This window comes from Ciconia boyciana, chromosome 13, assembly GCF_034638445.1.
Source record: "Ciconia boyciana chromosome 13, ASM3463844v1, whole genome shotgun sequence".
Taxonomy (NCBI): Eukaryota; Metazoa; Chordata; class Aves; order Ciconiiformes; family Ciconiidae; genus Ciconia; species Ciconia boyciana.
The window spans coordinates 18,165,724-18,176,916 of NC_132946.1; the positions used below are offsets into that span (position 1 = coordinate 18,165,724).

The following is an 11,193-nucleotide window of genomic DNA, read 5'->3' on the forward strand; positions in this document are numbered from 1 at the left end:
CCCCGCGGTGGCTCGGGCCTGGCCCCGGTCCCCCGGGCCGTCCCGTCCCAGCCGGGCGGGTCGCTCCCCGGCGTCGGCATCCCGCGGGGAGCAGCATCGCCCCGCTGACCCCGCGTACACCGGGGTGCGGCGGGGTCCCCGGGGCGAGGGGCGATGCTTGCCGGGAGAGCCCGGCTCCCGGGGCAGGATCCGGCTGGGGCGAAGCCGTATGGAGGGGCCGGGTGGGGGCTGTCACTTGTCACTGTCCCCCCCAGGTACCCTGGAGCCTGCCGTACCACGAGACTGAAGCAAGCGAGCATGCGAGGGCGGCGGGCGGGCGGGCGGAGGGAAACATCCTATTCACCAGGAGAAAGCACCGGGCACCCCAAGGGCAGGGCCGGGGGCTCGGGGGGTGCACAGCACAGGGGGGGGCGGCCAGGGGTGCGAGGGGACCCGTCCAGCCTCCATCACCACCCATGGGTGCCAAAAACAAGCATCCTCCTCTCGCCCATCCCTGGGAGCATCCTTTGGTCCCCGGGAGCATCCTTGGCGGTGGGGCCGTGAGCCCGCTCGGCACCGGGGCGAGGGCGGGATGTGGCTGGGGGGTCACGCTGCCGTCGCCTTCCCACTTTGGGTTTCCGTGATGTCCGTTTGTCCGTCCGGAAGGGATTGGCGGGACACCGGGAGGAGGACGGGCAATGGCGGCGGCGGCGTGGGGGAGGAATTTACAGGGTACCCGGGGGGACTCCGGCGAGGGGTGACACCGTCCCCCATCTCCCCCCGGAGCCCCATGTCCTTCGGGGGTGTCTATGCGGGGGGTGTCCGGGGTCGGTTGTAATCGACGGCATCTTTCACATCCCCCAGCAGATGGAAAGAAACGGGGTGGGCGATGTCAGACGGGGCGGCGGCGGGGTGGGCGCGGGAGCGGGGCGGCCGGATCCGGCGCTACTCGATCACCATGCAGCACGGGAGGTGCTGGGAGAAGTACTTGAAGAGCTCCGGGGTGGCCCCGGGGCAGTTGGTGAGCTCCAGCTCCTCCAGCTCCTGCAGCTGCACCAGCCCCGACAGCCCCGTGGTGGTCAGCAAGGGGCAGCCTGCAAGTGGGCAGGGCACACCGTCACCCCAAAACACCAGCACTCCAAAAACCAGCACCCGAAAAAAAACAGCACCCCAAAACACCAGCACCCAAAACCACCAGCACCCCAAAAAACAGCACCCCAAAACACCAGCGTCCCCTCCCAAAAGCATCCCAAACAACCAGCACTCCAAAAAACAGCTCCACAAACACACCAGCACCCCAAAGCCGAAGCATCCCAAAAAACAGCACTCCAAAGCCCCAGCACCCCAAAGCCCCAGCACCCCAAAAACCAGCACCCCAAAAGACCAGCACCCAAAAAAACCCGGCACCCCAAGACTCCAGATGTGAAACTGTCCCCTGGGAGCTGGGCTGGGTGCAGATGCCTGGGTGGCTCGGGGGGGTGCGGGAGCCATGCCATGCTGGGGAGGGGGGATGCTGGCTGTCCCCAGGGCTGTCCCTGTCCCCACGCTCAGTCTTTCCCCAGCCCCATGGGGACCCAGCCACCCCAGTCCCGGCGGAGCGAGGGGGGGGTCTCACCAGCCAGCGAGAGGAGGCGCAGGCTGCCCATGCTCAGGAGATGCTTCAGGCCAAAATCCTGCACCTGGAAAAGAAAATGGAGTGGGAGCTGGGGGGGGACAAGGAGGGGCTCCACAGCAGCTCAGCATCGCTGGGGCAGGGGGCTGGGTGCAGGGGCAGGTGCTGGGGAAGGGTGCCAGGGCAGGGAGCAGCAACAGGGTGCGGGATGCTGGGGCAGGGAGCTGGGTGCTGGGGCAGGGGGAGGGTGCTGGGGCAGGGTGCTGGGGCAGGGTGTTGGGCCTGAGTCCTGCGGAGCTCACAGGAGCACCCCATCCTTTCCCCACTTCCCAGCATCAAGTCATGGGGGCTCCAGCCGGCCCGGGGTGCCCACCCTGAGCTCATGGCCCATGCCCAGGGAGGTGCCAGCCACCCTGCCCTCCCCGCCGTGCCAGTCGGGACGGCACGGCTGTGTTCCCCCACCTACCTGGCAGCACCAGCGCAGGTAGAGGCTCCGCAGGGACGACATGGTGGACAGGTAGCTGAGGCCGGTGTCGGTGATCCGCACGCACCTGCCAGGGACATGGGGTGTCAGGGCCAGCCGGGAGCGGGGCACTCATGGGTGTCCTCAGACTGTAGCCTCCATGCTGCACCCGCTGCCTCCAGCACGGCTCAGCACGGCATGGCTCGGCATGGTGCGGCATGGTGCGGCATGGCTCGGCATGGCATGACATGGCTCAGCATGGCATGGCTCGGCATGGCTCGGCATGGCTCAGCATGGTGCAGCATGGCTTGGCATGGCTCAGCATGGCATGGCGTGCCTTGGCACAGCTTGGTATGGCTTGGCACGGCTTGGCATGGCACAGCACGGCTCAGCACGGCCCCGTACCTGTCAAGCACCAGCTCCTCCAGCTTGTGCAGGTCGCAGGCGATGTACTCCAGGGCCATGTCAGTGATGCGAGGGCACCAGGAGAGGTCGAGGCTGCGCAGCTTCCGCAGGTTCTCAGCCACCAGCTCCACGCCATCATCCGTCACCTTGGAGCAGCCCGAGAGGCTGAGGACGCTCAGGTTGGGCAGGCTGTGGACCATGTTGACCACGCCATGGTTGGTGATCTCCCAGCAGGAGTTGAGGCGGAGGGTGTGGGTGGTGTAGCCTTGCTTGGCGGTGAAGTAGGCAAGCGCCGTGTCCGTCACGTGGTAGGCTTGCAGGTTGAGCTCGGTGAGGTTGGGCAGGAGCTGTGAGATGGCGGCGATGGCATCATCGGCCACATTGATGCAGTCGCTGACGCTCAGCGCCGTGATGCGGGCGTTGAGGCTGGACCACAGCCCGGCCTCCGTGAAGTCGTTGCAGCCCGACAGCTCCAGCCGCACCACGCCCTGCATCTGCTCCAGCATCACCTGCCGAGGGGCAGGGGGTCAGGGTACGGTGGGCACTGCCACCCGTCCCGTGCAGCCTCCTGCCCCAGCCCTGGCTCCCTCTGAGCCCCCCGGGGCTCTTCCCACTGCCCCCAGCCCTGCATGGGTCCAGCCTTCTCCCTGGGACTGCCCTGGCATCAGAGCAGCACCCTGCTTTAGGACATGCCAGCATTGGCAGGGAACAGGAGGGGACAGGCAGGGAACCCCAGCCACGGCCCTTGCTCTGTACCCAGTGCCGTTGGCAGGGGCAGGATTAATGCCTGCTCCCAGCCTGGGTGCTGCTCGGGTAGGACGTGGCCACGGAGCAGCTGGTGCTGTGTTTGGCCGTGGCGCGGGGCAGGGGACCTCAGTGGGGACATTGCCTGGCCCTGTGCATGTCTGTGAGTTGCCCCATCTCCATCTGACCCACAGCCCCCTGCCCAGGAGACCCCCCTTGCTGGGGAGCAGCCAGCCAAGCAGGGATGTCCCCATGCCCTGAGCCCTGCTCACCACCCGCCGCCGCATGCACCACCCAGCAGCAGGGCCACTGCGTCTGGCTTTGCCTTCCCAGCAGCATCTGCAGGCAGCATCCGCGGTGCTGCCCCCCCCGCCGACAGCATCTTTGCCCCCTGCCTGGGAGGGCAGCGCAGGCTGCAGCCCATCCCACTGCCCAGACCACAGGCAGGGGCTCCTGATGCTGCCTGCGCCCGTGGGATGGCCATGCCACCTGCCTGCTCCTCGCCTGTGGCCGATGAAAGCTCTGCCTGCGTGTGTGTCCCCAGGGCCACTGGGATGGACCCGCCATTGCCACATCTCCTCCACCCCAGCCACCTCGCCGGGGTCACCTACCTCCAACCCCGCGTCCGTGATGGTCGACCTCTTAAGGCTCATGGACTTGACCCCCTTCTTGGAGAGAGGGTAGTTGTCAATGAACTCACAAATGTCCAGGTCAGAGACGCCCACGAGGCAGAAGCCGTCGAAGCCACGGACGGCAAAGCCCTGCAGGCTGACAAACTCCTTCTCGCCACCGGGCAGGACGTTGTAGAGCTCTTTGGTGTGCAGGACGGGCGTCAAACCCACCCAGAACTTGGGTTGGTAGAGCACCCGCCGCCACGCCTTGCACACCTGCGCCAGCACACACTTCTCACACGCCGAAAAGTACCAGAACAAGCGGTTGAGGATCTTCTCGTCCACCGCCAGCTGCCTTTCTGAGGGCGAGCCGGGCAGCTGCTCCGGCGAGGGCTGCTCCGAGCCTTCGCTCGTGTTCAGTCCCACCAAGGAAGCGCTGGGAGGGGAGGAGACGCTGGCCAGAGTGGCCAAGGAGAGTGGGGAGGCCAGGCTGGGGATGGGCAGATCGCTGCGGTGGGCTAAGGCCGGGCTGAGGATGGCAGGCACGGAGGAAGGCTGGCACAGGCGGTTTTTCACGGCGGGGGTGCCTTTGGTGATGCTGGCAGAGCCGAGGCCGTTGGGTTGCGTGGGGATCTTCACCAGTCCATTGCGGGGCAAACATGGGGGCTTGGTGTCACCGTTTCTCGGGTTCGACATCTTCCACAGGTCTCTCTGCAACACAGGGGTGTGGGCTGAGGGGCTGCTGGTCCAGCAGGGAGAGTGGGCAGGGAGAGTGGGCAAGGAAGGCGGGCAGGGCTGGGGGATGTCGTGGCACCGGTGGGGAGGGAGACCCTGGGCGTCCCTTGGCAGGGAGCAGGGTGGCACAGGGGGCTGGGCGGTGCAGGGTTGCTGAGGACAGCCGCAGAGGGGACATGCCCAGGGCACAGAGCGGGGTCCTCCCAGGGGCTGTGTGGCCCTGGCATCCCCCATGATGGGGTACGGATGGGGATTTGTCCCTGGATGTTCACATCCCTCTCGAAGCCTGGGATCCAGCCACCAATGGGAGAAGGAGGAGGATCACAGAATCATAGAATGGTTCAGGTTGGAAGGGATCTTTAAAGGCCATCTAGTCCAGTCCCCTGCCATGAGCAGGGACATCTTCTACTGGATCAGGTTGCTCAGAGCCCTGTCCAACCTGACCTTGGATGTTTCCAGGGATGGGGCATCTACCACCTCTCTGGGCAACCTGGGCCAGTGTTTCACCACCCTCAGTGTAAAACATTTCTTCCTTAAATCTAGGCTGAAGCTCCCCTCTTTTAGTTCAAAACCATGACCCCTTGTCCCATCGCAACAGGCTCTGCTAAAAAGTCTGTCCCCACCTTTCTTACAAGCCCCCTTTAAGTACTGAAAGGCCACAATGAGGTCTCCCCAGAGCCTTTTCTTCTCCAGGCTGAACAACCCCAACTCTCTCAGCCTGTCCTCGTAGAAGAGGTGCTCCAGCCCTCTGATCATTTTTGTGGAGGGGAGAGGAGGCAGCGGCAGCGGAGTAGAGCTGCCTCCACTCGCCGTGCCAGCCAGGCGCTCAGCGGCAAGCTCATGCTGGCTGGGAGCCTCGCCGAGCCTTGCCGAGCCTCACAGCAGCTGGGCAGCACCCCAGCAAACCAGGCCAATAAATATTTCAGCGGCAGCGAGGCCGGCTTTCCAACGGCCCCGCCACACTCCACCATCCATTATTCAAAGCGTTTCCCTCTATAAATATGGAGGTGAATAATTGATGGGGGTTCGCTCCCCCCTCCTGCCCCAGCCGGTGCCTGGCGTGGGGCCCTGCTGGTGTGCTGCCCGTCCTGCCCACGCCCTGTTTGCCAGTGCTGTGCCAAACCCTGCCAAAGAGCCAGGTCTGAGGTCTGAGGCTCCTGGCAGCCCCCGGGGACACGGTGAGGAGCTGGAGCCCAGGGAAGTGGGACCAGCTCAGGGACCAGGGGACAGGGACACGGTCCTCGAGCCCCGAGGGATGGCTGGCACATCCATCCGATGGTGGCTGATGGGACTGGAGGACCCTCTCCATAGTTGGCTCCCCCAGACCCAAGATAAAAATGAGGGAATTATTTTAGCCCCTTGATTTGGGATGGAGATGGCCAGGCCCTGATGGAAGGGCACTGAGGGAGGAGCATCCCGGCTGATGATGCTCATGGCCCAGGTCCGTGGGCTCTGAGGATGCTCCATGCAGCCTGGCGGGGATGGCTGCCAAATGGGGTGCAGCCTAGATCCCCCCTGCCCCCAGCCCATTGCTTTCACCCTTGCAGCATCCCTGGCCTCATCCAGCCCTCCGGGAGCAGCCAGGGAGGGGAGCATCCACCCAAAACGTGCTGCGGAAGAGCCCAGGGGCACAGGCAGCTGCCAGTGGCACAGCTGGCAAACCCCATGGGGCGCATGGTGTGCGGCGTCTCCTGGGAATGCCCTCCCTGGCACAGCGGGGCCGTGGGACAGGGCTGGTGGGAGCTGCTGAAGCCTCTCCCGTGGTGCAATCGGCAGTGGCACGGAGGTTCCTGCAGTCAGCCTGGCCCGGTGGCAGCGGCACCACGAGAGCCCGGCCTCTGGGGATGAGCCCGGCCCTGTGCAGACAGTCTGGCGCCGCTCCCCGCTCAGATGCAGCCTCTGCTGCCTCCGCTCACGCTGCCCGACAGTGGAGCTGGGCCTCTGATGCTTGGACATGTGTTAAATTCACTTGAAAGCAGGAGAAGAGGATGGGAAAGAAGGAAGAAACTTAAAACCAGCGGCTAGGTGCTTGGCAGCAATTAGGGAAGCAGACAGAACATGCACCAGGGTGTCTAACACAGCCATACAGTACAAATCCAAACAGATAATTACCAGGCGGCACAGAAAGGCTGTCGCTCCGGCATGGAGCCCACAGCCAGAGCCGTTCGGCACGCTAGCTACCCCTGGGGAGAGGGCAGGTGGTGGCAGAGGGGCAGCCCGGGCCTCGGGAGCCCAAGGGGACAGTCACAGGAGGAGACAGATGCTGACAAGTCGCTGGACTGAAATGCAGCCAGCGGGAGGTGTTGGCGACGGTTACAAACAGCTCAGACCTCAGTTGGTCCCCGAGGCCAGGCTCAGGGGGGGCTGAGTGGATTCAGCAGCTTTCCCAGTCCTGCCTTGGAAAGCTGAGCCAGGTCCTCCCGGCCCCGGGCACTGAGGCTGCCTGTCTGGCTCACAGAAATCCCAAACCATGAATGAACTGGGAAGTTACTTCAAATAAGAAAGATGGATGGAGATTCAGGCCTTCTGGGCACAGGCAGGCTCCAGGCAGTGGCAGCGGGAGGCCGGGCAGGCACGCTGGCTGTACACGGCCACATCTCTCTGGGGAAATGGGCAGGAAAGGATTTGAGGTTTCCTCCAGCAGTGGAGTGCCCGAAAAGGAGCAGGACTGTGCCTGAGGTGGGAGCCCAGCCTGGAGAGAGTGGGCAGGGGCACAGACTGGGGAGGGCAGTGGGTCCGATAACCACTCTCTCCTCTGTCTCTAGCACTGTGGGGCAGCACTGGGATCTGCCCTCCAGTGGTGCAGGAAAGCCCCTGCCTGCAGCCAAGCAGCCCCCCAGGTTCCTGCACCCTGGGGCTGAGGCCACATCGCTCCAATGTACAAAGTGCAAGTACCACACCCCGCAGAGATCGGAGGTGCTGTGTGCTGGGAGACCCAGCACACCCTGCCCTGCCCCAGGCCCTCCCTTCAACCCACTGAGACAGTGGAGGGACAGGGAAATATGAAGCTGTCTGCCTTGGGGGTGTCAGTACAGAGCCCCTCTCATGTTTCAGCAGCCCCACGAGTACCTCCATATGCTCTTTGGTCACCTCAAAGCAGCAGGAGAGCAGAGATCTGGCCTTTCCTCCTCTCTCCATTATCTCAGATTGTGTGACTGGGCCGACCATAAGGCCACCAGAAGGAGGGTTCAGCACTTGGTACGACCATCCTTACTCTGGGATCCCACAGGAAGGGCCCAGCATCGCAACCCCCCATCGCAACCCCCCTCTGCTCTCACAGGCCACACCTCACAGGGGAAGCATCTGCCAGCAGTGGAGTGCCAGCTCCCAATCCACAGTGGGGGGAAACCTGACAAAAGCAAAGGGCAAAGTCTTTTAGTCTCCCAAATTCACTCCAGGGTGCACATTTCACAGGAAACATCATTGCCACTCCATTCATGAGGGTTTTGTCATCCACAATGAGCTATGATGCAGTGGTGGGGGGTGGATTTGACGCAGGAAGAAGGAAGAAAGAAGGGGGTCTAAGAGTCTGTCACTACAAACATTACACAGATGATGAAGATGCTGGGAAGAATAGGACGAAAGCTGCCAGGAAGACAGAGCTTATCCAAGCCATTGGTGAGTCTACCATCTCCATGTGGTAGCGAAGAGGGATGAGGGCCTCAAGAGATGGGCAGGATGATCACTCACCCTGGTAGTGCCACCCCCACATGGGTGTTTGCTGGAAGACCCCAGGCTGTGGCAGACGAGACGTGCTGGCTAAGACCATCATCCCGCTACGGCTGGGCTCAAGGGCGAGCGCTGGACCAGCTGGGCTTGGAGGCTGCCGAGGACTCTGGGGAAGCTGCGCTCGGAGGCCACTGAGACCCCGGACTGGCCAGGCGTGGGAGCCACTGGGGCCCCGGCCCTGCCCGCGGACAGGCCCGGTCAGCACCGCGGACAGCGGCCCCGTTCAGCACCGCGGACAGCGGCCCCGTTCAGCACCGCGGACAGCGCCCGTTCAGCACCGCGGACAGCGGCCCGGCCTCCTCGGGGCCGCATCGCCCTACAAGGGCACCCGCAAACCTGCCCCTGCGGGACCCCCTGCCTCAGCGGCCCCCTGCGAGGATCCACTATGGCCCCCCAGGTCCCTGCGAAGATCCACTATTGCCCCGCCAGGTCCCTGCGAGATCCTACCATTGCCCTGCCAGATCCCTACGAGGATCCACTATTGCCCCGCCAGGTCCCTGTGAGATCCTACCATCGCCCTGCCAGGTCCCTGTGAGGATCCACTATTGCCCCACCAGGTCCCTGCGAGGATCCACTATTGCCCTGCCAGGTCCCTGCGAGATCCTACCATCACCCTGCCAGGTCCTTGCAAGATCCTACCGTCACCCCGCCAGATCCCTGCAGACCCCCCTCCTGCCCCGCCAGCCTGCCGTGAAGCCCTGTTATTGCCCTGCCAGAATCCAAGGCTGCTGCAAAATTATTTCTGTAGAGCCACTGCTTCAGTGACAGAGCGCTGCTTGGCAGCAAGCAGCCATCGCTCACGGCTTCCTGCACACACACACACACACACACACACATCTATATGCACACCCAGACACGCATGGACACACACACAACCACCCTGTCAGAGCCCCAGGAGCTGGTGGATGCACCTTGCACAAGCCTTGGCATTCAGCTGCACATATACATGCACACATACACACACAAACAGAGAGAAGCGCATGCACGCATACACACACAGAGGGTTGCATCAGCTGAATTCATTAGCCCATCTATTTTTACTAATGCAGCAAATCAAGTTGCTCTACAGGCGGAGAAAACACACCCGAGACATAGAGCTGTAGCAGAGCACACAGCCAAGGCTTTTGTCCAGCACTCCTGAGGGTAACGGCTCCCAGGACTCCCTCAGCTCTACATGACAGCCCCAACCAGCAGCAATGCCACCCAGGCTCTTGCTTTGGCAGGGCTGAACCTGCCGACCAAAGCACATGGTAGTCATAAAGACATCCCACCATACAAATCGCCTTCCCCAGCAGCATTCAGTGGTGTGTGAGCTGCCTCCTGCTCTGATCCCATCAGGTCAGACCACTGCCCATGCCGTGAGCAGTCAGAGGGGTGTACGACTGCCGACCTCTGAGGCTGAGTCCCCTCGGAGGGCTTGGATCACTCCAACAATGCAGAGGAGCCACAGAAGGCCCTGGAGGAGCCGCCAGCTCCCCCAGAGAAGGAGGGGCAGCGGGTGTGTTTGGGTAGAAGCTGCCTGTACATGTGCGTGTGTGTTTGCGCGCATTGATCAGCGCTGCCGGGCTCAGCACTCACACACGTCAGCTGGGAGAGAGGCTCAGAGCACAGCTTCAAACTCAGTGCTATGTATTCACCTGCGGCACAAGCCAGGAATTTGTGGTGGGGAAGGGCCTCACCACTCTGCCTGGCCCCGGAGACCTGCCATTTGTGTCATGGGAGCCAGGAAACTCCTTCCTGAGATTACCCTGAGCGTTCCTTGGGAGACCAGAGGGCTGAGAGCAGCTGTCCTGCTCCCTTGTTGGCTCCCAACTACGCCGAAGAGCTTGTTTCACCTTGCAGCGGACAAAGAGGCTCAGGAGGGGCTGGGGAAACAACTGGTTTGAGTCCCTTTCCTGCTGGCTGCCACTCAGCGCCGGGCTGGCTTGTGAATCCATCACTGGGTCTCAGGCAGCTCATGGCCAGGCAGCAGAGCTGTCGCGATAGGGACTCCCCAGCACCGCTCTCCCCCAGGTCCCACAGCCTTTCCGAACAGCAAGAGCTGGGGCTGGGCTATGCAGGGCCATGCCCATGCCCAGGGAGCCGGGGAAATGCTAGCTGAGGTACCAAAGCCAAGCTCTGCTCAGGTCCCCACCACTTTCTGCTTAGCTGAGAGAACAGCTCATGTCCAGGGGCACTGGGAGACACAGCCCCTGTTCTCCCTCAGCGTGGGGCAGTTGTAGGGAGGAGGCAGAGCTCCAGCCCCCCAGGCCTGGCCAGGCAAAACTTCCTCGCAACAGGCAGTGGGGTCCTCTCTGGCTGCCGCAAGCCCTTCCCGGAGCAGCATTTGTCTTCTCTGCTGAGACCCAAATCTCCCAAAGACATCAAGCCCTGACCTCCCTCCCTATCCCAGGCAGCCCCATGTCCCCTCGAGGGGACCCCACACACAACAGGAGCACGGGATGCACAGACCAGGGCAGAGCTGGACCTCAACGTGCTGCTGTGGGCCCATCTCCTCCAGCCTCCTCCAGAGGTACCAGCCCTTGCCGCCATGGAGGATGCTCATGCTTCGGCCAAGCTTTGCCTTGCTCCCCACCGACTGAGTTGAGGGGAAGAGGGAGCAGCTCCTCTTGTGCCGGCTCCTGCCTGGCCTGGCCCCCTCCTGCAAGCCCAGCCAGAGCACACCCAACTGACAGCACCCAGCATGTTACGGCCCTTCTCTCTGCCTCTCTTGGGCCCAGGAAGGGGTGAACAAAAATACAAGAACCCGCGAGGAGAGAGGAGACAGACCATGGCCCACGGCTGCCCCCGAGCCCCCTGCCGACTGATGTGCTCCCTGGGTACCGCTGGGACTTGAGCCTCTTCTTCAAACCCCTTCATCCCTCCAGACGTGGCAATGGCCATGTAAGCAGCGATGCCCCTTTGCCCCTGGGCCT

The 11,193-nt window shown here is 63.0% G+C and overlaps 1 protein-coding gene across 1 annotated transcript; it reads right to left on the bottom strand.

Annotated features, from left to right (window-relative positions):
• Positions 1 to 924: 924 nt before the first annotated feature.
• Positions 925 to 4,510, bottom strand: FBXL16 (F-box and leucine rich repeat protein 16). Its single transcript, XM_072878561.1, has 5 exons — positions 3,815 to 4,510; positions 2,460 to 2,968; positions 2,058 to 2,142; positions 1,595 to 1,658; positions 925 to 1,073 (listed from the first exon to the last, which is right to left on the bottom strand). The coding sequence occupies exons 1-5, from the start codon at positions 4,508 to 4,510 to the stop codon at positions 925 to 927; spliced, it is 1,503 nt and encodes a 500-aa protein (XP_072734662.1).
• Positions 4,511 to 11,193: the final 6,683 nt, after the last annotated feature.

Bases quoted from the DNA above. Each gene is read 5' to 3' on its own strand.
- FBXL16 (XM_072878561.1), bottom strand. From the start codon at position 4,510: ATGTCGAACCCGAGAAACGGTGACACCAAGCCCCCATGTTTGCCCCGC. The intron at 2,969-3,814 runs GTAGGTGACCCC...GCCCCTCGGCAG, and splicing joins TCACGGACGCGGGGTTGGAG to GTGATGCTGGAGCAGATGCA. The intron at 1,074-1,594 runs GTGAGACCCCCC...GCCCACTTGCAG, and splicing joins GCGCCTCCTCTCGCTGGCTG to GCTGCCCCTTGCTGACCACC.